Here is a 16,990-nt window from a genome sequence, read left to right as displayed (position 1 = left end):
TGAGGAGGAGAAGTGGTGAGGAGGAAGGGGAGGAGGGGAGAGGAGCCATCGGCAAGAAATAAGTTGGAGGAGGACAAGGAGAAGAGGATGGGGAGGAAGAAGAGCGAGAAGAATGGGTTGGTGGCAAGAAGGGGTGGAGGTGGAGGATGGTTTATGGGCGGTTTAGAGGAAAGGATGAGGAGGAGAAGTGGATGAGGTGGAAGAAGAGGAGATGAAGGAATGGGTGGAGACGAAAGAAGCCGCTATGGAGGAGGAGAAATGGGTGAGAAGGAAGGAGAGGAGGGAGAGAGAGAGGGATGCTGGCGATGGAGGAGAGGATCAATCGGAGAGGAGGAAGGAAGGGGAGGAGGGAGATGGAGATTAGGGTATTTTCATGATTTTATAAAATTCTGTTAATGGAGATAGACAGTTGGACCATATTAGAACATATCGATAATTAGAAGAACTAATTTAATACGTTTTAAAGTACATGAGTGGTAAGTAAGATTGGACTAAAATTGAGGTATTCTTATAATTTTTTTTAAATTTTAATTATTTATTTTTTAAGACATGTGGTTCTTCATTTTTGATGATAAACACAGAGGCATGCATTGGTGCTACATAATAGTTTGCAAGTGCATTTCAGTTAACTAACAGAAAAATTTCTGAGTATTGATTACTAGACCGCATAAATAATTCCAATTAGCTTAGTAGCAAGCCTTTTTCTATTAAGCTGATCCATTGAGTTGATTTCCATTTAACCAGTGGGCCCAGTTCCTTTTCTGGATGCTGGTGAAAGCATCATGTCTCTACTATACCGCATAGTGGATGTGAAAGCTGGCATGTTAATGCTTTATTGTGTTCTTACTTTATTGTTTCTTGACTTCTAACAGTCATGTGGACAGGGGTTTGGGTTGTATTGTTCATGCGAAGGAATGATTGATCTTCTTTCACAACGCTAACCAATGGATTGTGCATTGCACAGATTGCAAAGCACTTCGACCTCTTCCATCTGCTTGTACAGATCTCGAAGCGGTCATTGCACGATCCAACGGTGGGTGCTGCGAAAGAAGGTGAATCATTCTTACGTGTGAAAGATACAACCCAAACCCTGTGGATAGAGGTTATTGAACTGCAGTTTCAATTTTATATCAGTTTCAGTTTCAATTTAAATTTTCTATTCTTTTGTTTGCCACATCAATGATTTGACTTTCCGTTAACTAAAGATGTTTGGGTCCTGTTTCTCAGACCAAAATGGCCTTCATCTTCATTTGTTTCTTCAGATGGATTAATTACTGCTATGGCATATCGCCTTCCCCACGTAGTATGTATTTTGTGCTTTCAAGTGGTTTTCACACGTTAAAGTTCTTGCTTTCCTATTCTATTTGGATATTTTTCTTACCAAGGAAACTTTTGGATGACTGTTATTATTCATCTTTAGGTTATGGGGGACAGATTAGGCAACATACGCTGGTGGGATGTAACATCTGGTCTTTCTTCATCATTTAATACTCATAGAGAAGGAATTAGGAGGATAAAATTCTCCCCTGTTGTTTCTGGAGACCGTAGCAGAGGGCGTATTGCTGTACTCTTTTATGACAACACATTCTCAATATTTGATCTTGTAAGTAAAAAGTGAAGCTATATTATCATTTTTTTAATCTCTACAATGATTAAGAACCATCTACTTTATTGGTCCAAGTCAATGCAGACAGAAAGGTGAAATCTGGATTTTGATAAGTGACATGCAATTTGGTAGTGAAAGTTAATCTTTCATGACAATGGGACATCCTCAACATGCATTCCTTGAACATTCCAATAGTTGTGCTTTGCTATTTATTGCCTGGTTAAACAAGTTATCTAGTTGTTTTTTGTTTTTCAATTTGCTTGAGATTATCTCTTTGCATTGATTTCCCTTGTCTCCAACCCTGTTGTTACATGTTCTTCTCTTGCCCTCTACATGTGAGCATTACTTTTCTCGATTCAATAATGTTTTTTATCTTCTTGATTGTGCTGTGTGTGCAGTCTCTTGGCAACATATGTGAGGCTGGTGTTTGTACATAGATTGTAACTTCAAGATCAAATTTAAAGCTGTCTTTTCTTGATGTCATGTGGGATACTTGAAGTTTTAATTGTCAAATTCATTAGCTTGATACATGAAATGTATCTTGTTGGAACAGAGGCAGTAGGAACAATTAACTGTTTGCGATGTTATCGCCATACTTTAGAGTCACAGTGAAAATCTCAGATTACTTATCTAAACAAAAGGTGTACGTGAATATGTTAGAAAACAGAACTGCCTCCAGAAGAAGACTACCTACTAACTAGTGATAACAGGTGTTTTAAAATGTGCAATAAATACACATGCGCAAACCTGAAGACCCAATACATAACAATGAATTTTCAGATTTAGTCATAATATGAAAAGGAACCAACTAAAATGACATTATCAGAGAGACAGGTATCTTCTTGTTCTTTGAAAGAGGCTATAAATCCTGTCTTTTCATCTGAATGGCTATCAAAATTTTGAATAGCTATTGATGTCGTGACCCATCAATATATTCAAAGGGAAAAAGAGGCCTAGTACAAAGAATTCCTCCATATCTCACTGATCCAGAAAACTCATCTGATTATGAGAATGTGGAGTAATTGTCCATCCTTTAGAGTTTATGTCTGAGTTGTTATTTTTTATGTTCGTACTAAGTTTCAGATGTTACCAATTTTTAGGATACATCAGATCCATTGGCAAATGCCCTTCTCCAGCCACAGTCTCCTGGAACCCTTGTATTGGAACTCGATTGGTTGCCAACGCGGACAAACAAAAATGAACCACTCGTGTTATGCATTGCTGGAGCTGACAGTAGTTTCCGCCTTATTGAGGTTAACATGTACGTTGCTTCCAATTATAACGGTTACAATCATCATCATCATTTCATTTTCTTTCTATATTTATTTTTTGCACGCGTATCCTTATAAATATCCGAATTTGTATGTATAACCTCACAAATTTACTATTTGTATATATTCTTATAATTATTTATTTTTCATGTATACCCTCATAAGTATATACAATTGCATGTATACCCTTGCAAATTTACTATTTGCATGTGTACCACCATAAATTATTTCTTTTTGCATATCTTTCATTATTGAGTTAAGCATATACACATTTATAAGGGTATGCATGCAAAAAGAAATAATTATAAAGGTATTCACAAATAATAAATTTGCAAGGCTGTACATGGAATTTCAGATATTTATAAGGGTATACACACAAAAAGCCCTTTTGTCTATGCTATGTTCTCCATTATATAGATCTTGAAAGTTTTGTACTAAATAACCAACAACGTATAATATAGCTTTTCTTTATTGCATTGTCTGCTAGTAGTTTTGCTTTCACTTCTTTTCTGATGCTTTTTCTCTTACTTAAACATGGTGCTTCAAGATTTGCATGACATTTATTTATGCATTTTTGTCATTATGATATTCAGCAATGATGCCAAGAACAATTCAAGCTTGAAGGCAAGCGTTTTGAAAGAGAGGTTCCGGCCAATGCCATTGTGCTTACCCATACTACTACCCACAGCACATGCCCTGGTAAGGAATATGCAACATTTGCAAACAGTATACTGTATGGTATTTGATCTACTTATTCTGGATGAGATGGTTGGACTGCACCAATTCTATCCATTAGTAACAGGTTAGATGCAATTGAAATTTTACTAGTCTCTGTTAAGTTCAGGTATTGTGCCTTCATTGATGACCACAATTCATGTCAGGATACACGTGTATTTACACATTTTCTGATTTATATTTGAAAGATATACAGCACTTACATCATAGGCGCTCTCTACAGGCACTGCGAATGATCTTGCAGTTAGGTGTAAAATCCTCTTGGTTCAGTAAGAGCAGTACGGCTGCTGATATGTTACCTTGTCAGACTCCTGAAACCTGTCCAGCATCAGTTCAAGACCTTCGCAACTACATGATCAATTCAACCCTTCCTGCAGTCGGGGATTCTGTGGTGCCTGAACTACTTCTAAAGGTTTTAGAACCATATCGGAAAGAGGGTATGCTATTTTTCTTTCTTGATATGGTTTTCCTAAAATTATAATTTCAACCTGGATTGAGCTTTCACCTTTTCTTTTGGGGAGGAAGGATGCATACTTGATGATGAAAGGGCTAGACTGTATGCTTCTGTTTCAAATAAAGGTTCTGCAGCAAGATTTGCCTTTGCTGCTGCGGTATTTGGTGAATTTTCAGAAGCCCTTTTCTGGTTACAGCTGCCTCAAGCTCTTTGTCATTCGTTGGATAAATCAGAAAACAGATCTCTGCAGGAGGTTTCTAAATCGTCAGTATCAGAAGCTGAAAGTCTCACTATACTAAACAGGATAGCATCTCGAGAAAGATCTGTTCCAGGAAGGGCAACAAAGGATATGGCGGTAACACAAATTACATAATAATTTAGGAGCTCCTTGTTTGTTAATCTTTGTTATAATTTATTTATCATGCCACACTCATTGCTACTGTTTCTACTTAAGTTTCCCATAAGTTTCTAAATGCTTATTCATCTGATAATTGCAATGATTAGAAAGGGCAGAGGGGGTAGTGCAGTTGAAAAGGCTAATTACATACATTCATAGATTGCATGCATCCATGCATATATACATGCATATGCACACTTGCATGCATGTGTGCGCACATATATGCATGTGCTTCCAATTTTTACTCCTTGAAACAAAAAAAAAAATCATATGGGTTGCAGAACTGTGGGCAACTTAATTTCATGGCCTTCAAGCAAGAGGAATTGTGGGAGAACGCAAATGAGCGAATTCCTTGGCATGAAAAATTGGATGGAGAAGAAGCAATTCAGAAGCGTGTACATGAGTAAGTAGCTTTTGGATCTTTCACAAAATCACTGTTTGTGTGGTGCATTCCTTATCATAAATCCTCCCCCAGTCTTTCTATACGTGTAGAGAATATTTCGTCCTTCACTGCAATCATGTAGATATATATATAAATTGAATCACAGCATTATGAAAGTTGCAGCAAATAGTACAATCAAACAACATCTTAGGACCTCTCTTATCTAATTAATTGTTTGTTTACCTCTATATTGAGGGTATATAAAATTTTGGAAGTCAAAAATTGATTGCCCTCTCCACTTCCCAACCCAAATTCCTGCAAAAGAAAAAAAAAAGGCCAGGTAACATGGGAATAGTATAACCAACTTATTGCATGGTGTGATCACATGCTTTATGTTCTAACTTTTGTCAACTCAGGTGTTTGCTTTTGCTGCCTGGTGATCATGCAAACAAATAGGATTTTTGCTTGTATACCCTCCTAAATATTAAAATTTGCATGAATATGCTTTCAAAATTGATATTTGTATATATACCTTCATAAAATATTTGTTTTGCATGCATATCCTTCTTTTTTCTTATTTTTTTGCATATGTACTCACATCATTTAATGCCATTAAAAAATTAATGGTTTTAAATTTAAATGACTAAAATATCCTTACTGGTAGATGGGCAAAAAAAAAATTTATAAAGGTATATACACAGCAATTTCATGAGGGTATTCATGCAAATTTGAATATTTAGAAAGATATACATGCAAAAAAATTTAATTTAATTTTTTTTTATTTCATCTAGATGGATTCAGATCCTCTTACTTTACAATGTTGTAACATATTACATAATATAACAACGCGATGACGATATTATATAATATTTTATATATTACAATACTATATTATATTTTATTTTTATGTAAGATGGGATGATTATGTCCATCCTATAACAACATGATATATCTTATGCACTTCACAAAGATATTTTTGATAAAATTTTTTAAAATAAAATAGAATAAGATTATAAATTATTGTTACATAATGCCCAAATCCACAACTATGTCCACTTTATGCAAATGTACCAACTATTCATTTAATATCAGATTTAGATACTTTTCTTAGAAGCATATTATTATACATTAGAGGAAATATGGATGGTTATGATCTGTTTATTTTCTAGATAAAATAATTTTGATCTATCATTTGATGAAAAGATCATTTTATCTATGTAAATTAATAAATTAAGTAAATTTATTATTTTAGTTGTATATGTTAATTTTTCTCTATTAGAATAAGGAAAGAATTAACAAATCAAGAGAGGTGTATTCATGTTAAGGATTTTTTGCGTGTATATCCTTCCAAATATTCATGTTTGCGTGAATACTCAAATAAAATTGTTATTTGCATATATATCCTTATAATTTTTTCTTTTTGTAGATTTATCAATAAGGATATTTTAGTCATTTTAATGTTAAACTGTTAATTTTTAATGGTGTTAGATGATATGGATACATATGTAAAAAAAGATATTTTATGAGGGTATACATGCAGATATCGATTTTGAAAGGATATTTATGCAAATTTGAATGTTTGGGAGGGTATACATGTAAAAAATCTAAACAAATATATGTATTATATTGATAATTCTTGTTTGTGTTGAGAATAGGGTTGTGGGCACCTTTTCAATTGGATGTGGTTTTACAAGTTGACTAGACATTTTGGTTATTTAATCTGTAAATCAGGCATGTCTCTGTTGGAGACTTAGAAGCTGCAGTGTCTTTGCTACTCTCCACCCCTCCAGAAGGATCTCAGTTTTATCCCAATGCCTTACGAGCAGTGGCACTGTCATCTGCTGTGTCGAGGTCGTTGCATGAACTTGCTGTGAAGGTGAATAATCTACCTTCCATTTTAGAACTGCTGCTTTTAGTACATTGCCCTTTCCACTATTATTACTATTCCTCTCATTATTCACATCTTGGTTACAATAACCTCAAGAAAGAAACCTTTTCACATCTAATTGGGGTCTGTGTTATAACACCTTTAGATTAATTAGACCAGTTCGGGTCTTTTGAGTGATGCTGGCAAATGAGCAGGCTATTCATGAGCTAACTTATGTTTGGCTCGCAAAGGTTAGCAAGTGAGACAAGCTTAGCTCACTCAAGCTCAGCTTGATTTAGCCTAAAATTTAAATATGTACATAATTTAATTGACATATTAGCTGTGTCTATAACTATTATTAATTAAAAATATTTTTATATTTATTTTATTATAAATTAATATAATTTATAAAAAATAAAATTTGAATAAATAATTAAAATAGAATAAAAATTTAGTCCAAACTATATAAATGATAGCATTGAAAGAACTGAGCTCTCACCGGATTTTTAAATGAGCCATTCAGGAATAGCTCAAATTTGGCTTGGAGTTTAAATGAGCTTGCTCAAGCTCGACTCAAATGTAAAACAAGCTGAGCTAGAGCCATGCTTGGCTGGCTCATGTTTGGCTCATTTATACCCCTATGTTTGAGGCTGTACTATCATCAAATATTTCTATGTTTACCTTGACATATCAATTTGTTTATGACCGTGTTGTTATATAGGTCATTGCAGCCAATATGGTGAGGACAGACAAGTCGCTTTCAGGGACTCATCTTCTTTGTGCTGTTGGAAGGTATCAGGAAGCCTGTTCTCAGGTTAGGTGACCTCATCAAGTATGTTTAACTTTACCTTTGCAAAGCTGCACTTTTTTGGAATGACACTTGCTTATTAATAGGAAATAGTTTTTTTATAGTTTATTAGACATAAGCACTTGCCATGCATATGAATGTATTTTGTAATACTGGGTAGCATGCAAAAAGTATTGTTCTGGGTGTTGGTGACGAACATTACCTTGAGGCATTGGATGTATCCTCAAAAGATAGGAGAAAGATAGGATTTATGGCTAAATGCATGAATTTATAAGCTATAGCATTAGGGGAAAATTTAAAAAAAAAAAAAAAAAAAAAAAAAAAAAAAAATATATATATATATATATATATATATATATATATATATATATATATATTCAAATCTATGAGTTTCGTCTTCAATGAGTTTTTAATTATCGAGAATCCTGAGTATTTTTGGAATTATTGAGTTGTTAAATTGGGCATGATGTGATAGTTAAAGAATCAGGGCAGGAGAGCTTTCTTAGGTTTGTTGCTTTAGTTGGCTGTTCATCTTTACAAAGTGTAAGTCCAGCATATCTTGTTATGTCATTTCAATTGTTGGTGAAGTTTATCATTCATGTATGCAAATTGGTGCTAACATCGGTACACCTTCTGTTCTTTGAACTTGAGGTGTTCATACATGAATTTGCGGTTCTGTTTAAAGGTTGTCCACCAAAGTTAATGTAAAACTGAATAGAGCAATGAGCCATCTCTTGTTGAAGTTAGCAGCTGCTAAGGATAATCGATTTCATGCAAACAGTCATCTATTTAAAAACTAAGGCTTCATTCATAAGCTTAAAAATTATTTTTCAGGGTGGGGGTTTGCATAGTATTATATGCCTTGATATAAAGATTATGTTGTTGCATTGAATGACAATTATGATATACCCAACCTCCTATGGTAAAAATGTTGCATTAATTTTGACATGTAGCATATTAGGCCAAATTCATCGAGTTACATAGAGGTATGCCCTTTCAGCAAGCAACCAAAGTGGTTGGTGAATTTATATACCATACATAAACAAGGGTAGAAAAAAATGTTGCATCACATGCCATCTAGAATATTAGGCCACATTCATCGAGCTACACAGACATATGCCCTCTCAGCAAGAAACCAAAGTGGTTGGTGAATTCATATTACCATACATGAATAAAGGTGGCCCAATGCATAAGGCTTCTGCCACTGCCATGTCAGGGGAGGATCAGATATATGCAGCATTACCTCATGTGAGGAGAGGTTATTTCTATTATTCGAACCGATGACAGCAAAGTCATGATGGAGCACCCTTACAGTTATGCCAAGGCTCACCCTTTCGTAAACCATGCATAAGTTCTACCGAATAAATCGCATACTAATTCATATAATGTGTATTGAACAAAACATAGACGCCATACTATATTCGAACAAATGATCATGTGTCAAACAATACATACTTCATGCTATTTTATTTTTCAAGAAGTAATTATATAGTTATGGTAGATTTGTAGTTAAGGAAATAAGGGTAGCATAGCAACAATATAGTGTAACGGGCATCTTAGCACATGAGGCTCATGCCACTATTGCGTTTGGTGAGGGTTAGATGCAAAGAAGGCTGAATCGATACTGGCCAGCATGCCGGTTGCCGGCAGGTATGGTATGATGCTGGTTGCATACCATATCGTATTGACAATAAAAAAAAATCCACCAACTGGCAGTAAAAAAAATGGTAACCATGTCGAACTGATCGGTTCGGCCCTGAACCATGCCAAATTGGGCAGTTCAGCTCGGTTCGGCGTTAATTTGAAAAATAGGGCCGAACTGGATCATTTCTGTGCCAGTTCGGCTCGATATGGGCCAAATTGGACAGTTCAGTCCGATTCAGCAAACCATGGTTAGATGTATGCAGCCTGACCTTCATATATAAAGAGGTTATTTCTGTGTTTTGAACTCGCGATACCCAGGTTATAATGGATTGACCCTATGATTGTGCTAAAGCCCACCCTCCTTAGCAACTATGTAATGTGAGCCAAAAAAATATTTCAGATATGATCCTTCATCAATTGTTTGATAAGTCTAACTAGGTAAATTTATAATTATATAGATACTTATCAAAATGAAATTTACAACTTAAATTTGCATTAAGGTGTGAACTTGGCATTAGGACTGCCCTCATTCAAGTACTATTGTAATAAATATATAAAGTTTTAGACTAATTAGATACAGTTCATCTGATTCTATAAATGATTTGGGCTTTTGAGCTCAAAGCCTTGAACCATAGTCTTAATGCCATCTGAGTGGGGAGCAGGGCCTGCTATATATAGACTCTCATGTCATTTTTCGTCACACAAGAATCTCTTAGAAAACTTAAAGTCTCTTACATCAAACTGTTTTAACTTTTTTCTAGAACTTCAATGAAACTGAACTCCTAATGTTGCAGCTACAAGATGCTGGGTGCTGGACAGATGCTGCTACTTTAGCTGCAACTCATTTGCATGGATCTGATTATGCAAGGTGCCATAAATTCTCATATCTTATCTGGAGTAATAATCTAATTCTCATATCTTATCTGGAGTAATAATTTAGTTTCTGTATATTCTTGGAACTTTATTTTCTTACAAAAAATCTGTTTACAGTTCAATATCCTGTATATCAGTTGGCTTATTATATGATGTTGCAGGAGTTAGTAGTTGAATTAAGAACAAACTTTGGTATAGGCTAGGTTGAAGCAAATTTGAGAAAGTTTTAAAGTAAGAGTATTGTACTTGCTCACTTAGGTTCTGCATTGATATGCATATTGTGTTACAACTCGGTATATGGCTGAAGAAGACAACCATGCCTTGGATATCCTAAAGATTAAATTTACACATAGGAAAGTATTTTTCAGGCATAGATTGGTCTACTGTTTAAAGATGGTGGATATACTTTATAAATTTAGAGAGATGTAGCTCTTGTAAACACATTGAGACCAAGTTCTCAAGGTTATTTAAGATCACTCTTCCAACATGTGATGTCATGATTGTCCTTCAGCCTATGTCAATCTGTTCTACACATGAGAAGTGATTAACATGAGGAAAAAGGCAGATATGGGATCACAGCATGAACCCTTATAGCCTCCATGGCTCCAACAAATAATTTTCTCCTCTGAGAACTCCTGGTGATAAATTCTTCCTATCCCAGAATTGCTCCAAGCACCTATTTCATTATTCAGTGATACATTAGCTTATCCCATCTGTCATCTTTCTTGCCTAAACATTTATGTCATATTATTGTTTGTCATGCTGTGTTGTCTTGGCTTCAAATGTAATACTTCCTGCTATTCTCTGTCAACATCTGGCATGCGCTAACACATACTGGAACACAGATCAGAAATTTAGTTAAACAAAACTTGCAAAGACCATATCCAATTGAGACCATTTTCAGGAATGGACATACGATGAGCATTGAATCATGTTTTGTTTAAATGGATCTTAGACCTTGTATCATTTCAATGATGAATGTTGAAGTTGATACACATACTATTGGTTGTCATGCTTAAAATATTGCTGAAAGATATGGGTGCTCAACATCATATGCAGCTAATATTAGGAACTTCACATGGGAGATCCAATCTCCGAGATTTATAGATAATGCACTCGCTTTTAACAAAATAAGGCCATGCCTGTAAGCTGCAGTATGGGAGGGATGAAAAAAATAGTAGTGATGTTATTTAGTTCTTTTACCCAATCTAGAACAAAATGCCATGGTTTCTATGTTTCTTAAATGGATCAGAATATGCTCTCACCTTTCAATCTTTTGAAACATTCTCAAATTCATGGTACCTGTCCAATTGCTTGTCATCATAAATCTTGAATAAGAAGCACTCGTGGTCATCTTGGTTGCAGAAGGGAGTGAAGAACAGTGAAGTTTTGATGACCCAAGTCCTGAAAATTCCATCATTTGGTGGCAACATGAGTCGGTAAATCTTAGCTTAATTTAAGTATAATCATGCATGGCCGTCCAAGTGATTGTCCAAAAGATTAAAAAAAAAATTTAAATTGTCAAATTAATGTACTAAATAACATCTTACTGTTCAAACAACACCTTTTTGTTTATAGGCTTATTTAACAGGCTTTTGAAATTGAGTCAGTTCACTTTGGTAATTTATAATCAAATCATGAAAAGTAAGAACCAAACAATTAAAAACATTTAACTGGATGTACTAAATAGTATCTTCTTATCAAAATGCTACATTGTTTACTAATTACTAGCTTTCTGAAATAATTTAGTTATTTTTACCGAAAACTAAAGAGGTATATGAATCATACAACCCTGTATAAAAAAACTAAAATCTTGTTTACCACTAAATTCAAAAAACATTGTTTCATGTATAAGAAAATTCTATGAGAAAAAAATAAATTCTACTAAATTTTTAATCACAATAAATAGCTTATGGAATTGGCGAATCATCTTTGAGAAGTGTAATTCCATATGATTTTATTTTTAACATATCTTTAGAATATGCCTCTTCATATCATAGAAGTCTAAATCTGTACCTTAAGTAATTAGAGTGTTGAGTTGACTCATGCACCTCATATAATGGGAACACATCAATATGCCTAAATGCTGATTTGCCAGGAATGTTTAAGATATTATAATTTGAGCTTGCTGACAAAAGGAAAAGCAACACCAGGTTGAGTGTTGCATATATTGTTTTTATGTGATATTATTTTTTTAAATATTATGGTCACCAATATAGATTTTTTTAAGGGGAAAAAAAAGAAAGTCTTATCTCAGTTATCTGAACTTTAAATGTTAATGTAACTTTAGTGGCTAATCCAGCAAAACTGACATGTCCCTTATCTTGATTGTTCACTAACAATGAAGTTATCAAATAATTCTATTATATATTCGCTATAAGTTAGACCTTTATATTTAGATTTTTTCTGGCGTCATCTTTCCTGCACATGTTTGTTGTTTATTTTAGCATTTATTTAGATAAAGGGTGCCAGCTAGTTCAGTTGGTAAGGTCACTGGATGTCGGATACTAGTAACCTGGGTAAGAAGCCACCCTCACTCTATCTCACTTGGGCTTTTTCCTGTCCTAGTTATCCTTTTTTTAATAAAAAAAATGAGGGTTGCACTTTCTCACAGCTGAAAAATGAGCATTGGGTGATTATCATTTTGCCCGAGGTTTATCTTTACAGCATAGTGTTGTTTTACATTTTTCTTTTAAAAAAATTATAAATGATGGATATGTCTGGGGTTGCTTATTCAAATTGGAAGGTATTTATTTGGAAATGACCTCCCTCTTATGTTTTGAATGTTTTTTTCCTTCTTTGATGCATTACTTTGCAGGGTTCTGCAAAGATGGGCTGACTATGTTCTTTATAATGAACATAACATCTGGAGGTAACTTGATTCTGTAGATTATATTTTACAAAGATTTCATTTACCCTTCTGCTGCTATCAACTGACAATTTGTTCGGCCCCATTCTTAACAGAGCTCTGATTTTGTATGTTGCTGCTGGAGCACTCCCTGAGGCTTTATCAGCTCTTAGAAGTGCGCAGCAGCCTGACACAGCTGCCATGTTTTTGCTTGCCTGCCATGAGATAAATGCACAGATTGCCTCAAAATCTGGACCATTAGATGAACAATTGGAATCCACACTTGAGATGAAACAAAAATTTCACTTGCCTAGCAGGAATTTGGAGGATGAAGACCTAATTGCTGTTAGCGAGTACTACGGACAGTACCAACGGAAATTGGTGCATCTTTGCATGGATGCAGCACCACTATTTGACTGAGCAATCACAAAATGTTTAGAAGCTGCTATTATCCAAGCTTAAGTTGCACCTATCTACTCAGTTTTCAGAATAGCTTGATCGACTTGCATTCCACTGCTCAAGCTCTCGTGCATTTAGCAATTTTCATCTAAACAATGTGATGAGATGTTCGGATGGATTCTTTCGGCGGCATCTTCAACAAAACAATGCAAGAGATTACTGTAAAATGCCTTTTGCATTTGCTTTTCTGAAAGGGGAAACCGGTGATGAAATCAGTATGAAAAAGGAGAAATGGGTTTTCACGTGACCATGATGACACGCATTTGGTAATTGTCCACACGATGCCATAGGTGTAGGTTCTTAAGGAAATATTTTTATAGGTAGTTGATGAATTATGCATTTAATTTACCAAAAAATACAATATGCATTTTCACATGAAATGGAATTGAGGAGATTGGAATTATAGCATTGATTTTTATGAATATGATGTAAAATTGATCTAAAAAAATTGGTAATAATGGCAAATTCTATTTTTTGGTGATGCATGTATCAATTTAATTGGATTGAAATTATCTTGTTTGATATGAAATGACATGTTACACGAATGCTAATGTATGAATTTCTTCTCGAAAATATAGGAAGGTTTGAGGTAGCGTATGATTATTTGCTTGTTCATGTCAAGCTTCTAGATTTTTTGTGTCAAGTTCACATAATGATTTACATTCGTACCACGCTTTGCAAAATTTATGGTATGCACATTATCAATGGCCAAAACATAAATCGGTGAATGCTTGTGCAGTGCTGGAGGTGAAAATTTGGAGATGATAGAATTATATTAGTTATATGCCCTTTATTTAGAGGGTGTTTCATTCGCAACGGAAATTAGAATGGGAATAGAAATTGGAATGGTTTGGAATCAGAATCGGAATAGTTAAATCTCTTGAAGTGTAATCTCCTGAAGTGTTTAGTTTGTGATCGGAATCAGAATTGTAATGGAAAATTGAATCCATAGAGGAGAGTGGGAATTGAATTTTATATAGATTGAGTTATTTTTATTCTATTTCGGAATCGGAATGGGACTCTTTCTGATCTAACAGTTGGAATAGAAGTCTCCTATTTCGATTCCAGACTCCTACTCCCTCCAACCAAACATTCTCTTAATGTAGGGAGTGTTTGGGTGGGGCGAGTGGATATGGAATCGAAATGGGAATGGATGTTCTTCATTTCAACTGTTTGGTTGGAGTTTTATTTCGATTTCAATTATAGGGTAGAATGAGAATGACTCAATCTATATAGAATTCAATCCCTATTCTCATTTATAGATTTAAATTTTTATTTCAATTTTGATTTCGATTTTTATTCTGATCATGAACCAAGCGCTTGGAAAAATTTGATAATTTTGATTTCGATTCCAAGCGATTTTGATTTTAATTCTGATTTCGATTTCGATTGCAAATCAGATACCCCTTAATTTTTTTGAACGGCAGCATCTGTGATACAAATCTATCCTTAATTGTCTCCAATCTTAGGTCTAAGCTATATGAGGCAAAAACTCATCTCTATGGTTTAGAGGCTGAGCCACACTCCAATAGTAATGGTGTGGTTTAGGCCAATAGCCAACTAATACAAATAAGATAGAGTTTGCTCAATGATTGCCTTTGGGCCCTGTAGCTGTCTACGATCTTGATTTTTCATATAGTTTGAGTTAGTCTATACTGTATAGTGATATGGAGTTGCTGTAATAACTTCATTATTTATAATATTTAGAAACTCTCTCTCTAAATATTTAAAAATATCAATAATTGAATATATTACTATAATCTTTCTATAAAATATTTTAAAAGTTAAATTTTAAATATATTGCTATATTTAATTTGGAGATAATTTTTTAAAAAAGTTTTTAAAAAAAGAATAATTTGTGATTCTTTTCATTCATGTACAAGTAAAAATAATAGTGGTATTTAATATAGAAAATATTAATACTTTATATTATGTTTTATTTAAGTAGTCTAAGTTTTGATGCATTTTTAATAAAAATTAGGTTGGATCAATGATCCAAACACCTTGGTTAAATTAATCTATATATAAGTTTAATAATTGTGTCTTAACTATGACCTAGTTATGATGTGCCGTATGTAATTTTGATAGTGAATTTCATAAAACAGATTTTATGATTATGCTATTTTTTTAGTTTTTTATTATTAAATTCACTTGGATATCCAATTTATATCCGAATAATATCAGACTTATATACGTATTTGGATAGAAAAAAATATAGATATAACTAACATCTGACCTATATGTATTTTCATTTAAAACTAATTTGGATATGCTTAATATTTGATTCATATTCATATTTGTATAGTTGGTAAGTAATGACGCGAACAATCAACCCGATTTGTATCTAATCTGCTGCAAATGGGTTTATGTTTGGGCTAAATATATTCAGGTCATAAAGAAAATCATCCATCTTGGTCCATTTATTAGGTTGGATTTGAATTCCAGGATCATAACTTGTTTAGCCTATTCAATATTAAGCAAGTTGGGTCCAGTTAAATACGTTAGGGATGGCAATAGGTAGGGTTTGAGTCGGGTAGTGTATTATCCATCCTTAAATCTGAATTTAATACCTTATACCCAAATCCTATCTGATACCCGATCGGATAAGAAAAGAGATATTCATCCCCATATCCAATGGGTTTGAAGATACCCATGGATAATCCATTTTTTCATACTCAACCTATACCCATCCCATGCTTATCCCATACCCAAAAAAAATAAACAACCAAAATAATTTTATGCATATTATCAATCAAAATAAAATTATCAATTCAACATAAAACATAATTTATAAGTCTAAATTTATAGAAATCAAACATAAAAATAAAATTACAATTCAACATAAAACATATAAATAATCAAAATAATTTTATACATATTATTAACTAAAATAGAATTACTAAAACAGAATTATAGACACATACATTCAGATATGGGTTTGGATGTTACCCATACCCGTAGGTTCGGATCGAGTTCGGATTCGAATTTAGATAGAACATAGCACTACCCATACCCTACCCATACCCATGCTATAGTTTTCGGATTTTATCCAAATCCGAACCCAAATCCGGTCAAATCCTATTTTTCAGATTTGATCGGATTTGGGTAGAATGCATACCCATCCGATCGGATCGATTTTGCCATCTCTAAAACACGTTTAATCGAACGCCTTATATATAATAGACCACCAATGGTTGTGCTCGAAGTTGATTACCCTTGACTCAAACCCATTTATACTTCAATTGAATCCAAGCTTCCAAGAGATTTCCCAGATTCCGTCTTTGACTATTTGACTTCAACAGTTAGGGTTAGGAAGAGCATTTTCCAGCCATCCCCATTGCTATGTGGCTTCGAGCTCTGGTCACCCTTTCTATGAGGCTCTGATCAAGAAGAGAAGTGTCCCTCCTTGATCTCCAATTTCATCCGCTCAAGTTAAATCTCTTTGGAGGAGATTGGTTCGGTGGTGGTTTGGTTGGTCACCATCATTAGTAGTGTGGCCTGATCATTCCTTCCTCTTTCCTTTTTATAGTTGTTTTCATCTTTGACTCTTATAGTGGTTAGGGTTAGAATTTCTTAGAGAAGTGGAAGACCACCATCCTCATTGCTCTTTGGCTCGGATCAACCCTTTCTGTACCCTAAAATCAAG

General features: G+C 34.1%; 1 protein-coding gene across 2 annotated transcripts in view; it reads left to right on the top strand.

The window, feature by feature from the left end:
- LOC105045485 (uncharacterized) overlaps positions 1-13,842 on the top strand; it is a 32,381-nt gene extending 18,539 nt beyond the window's left edge. Inside the window, exons 9-20 of one of the 2 annotated variants that reach the window (XM_010923819.4) lie at positions 1,228-1,303; positions 1,421-1,603; positions 2,707-2,867; positions 3,471-3,576; positions 3,836-4,049; positions 4,138-4,421; positions 4,745-4,866; positions 6,577-6,721; positions 7,434-7,526; positions 9,959-10,032; positions 12,856-12,909; positions 13,002-13,842. In XM_010923819.4, coding sequence (XP_010922121.1) covers positions 1,228-1,303; positions 1,421-1,603; positions 2,707-2,867; positions 3,471-3,576; positions 3,836-4,049; positions 4,138-4,421; positions 4,745-4,866; positions 6,577-6,721; positions 7,434-7,526; positions 9,959-10,032; positions 12,856-12,909; positions 13,002-13,305 — 1,816 coding nt within the window. In that variant the 3' untranslated portion in view covers positions 13,306-13,842. Of the gene's footprint in view, positions 1-1,227; positions 1,304-1,420; positions 1,604-2,706; positions 2,868-3,470; positions 3,577-3,835; positions 4,050-4,137; positions 4,422-4,744; positions 4,867-6,576; positions 6,722-7,433; positions 7,545-9,958; positions 10,033-12,855; positions 12,910-13,001 lie in introns of those variants that run through there. The other variant, XR_832082.4, reaches the window with a different exon arrangement.
- The last annotated feature ends 3,148 nt before the right edge of the window (positions 13,843-16,990 follow it).

Source organism: Elaeis guineensis, chromosome 2 (assembly GCF_000442705.2).
Source record: "Elaeis guineensis isolate ETL-2024a chromosome 2, EG11, whole genome shotgun sequence".
Lineage (NCBI taxonomy): Eukaryota > Viridiplantae > Streptophyta > Magnoliopsida > Arecales > Arecaceae > Elaeis > Elaeis guineensis.
This window is presented reverse-complemented; position numbering and strand designations above follow the sequence as displayed.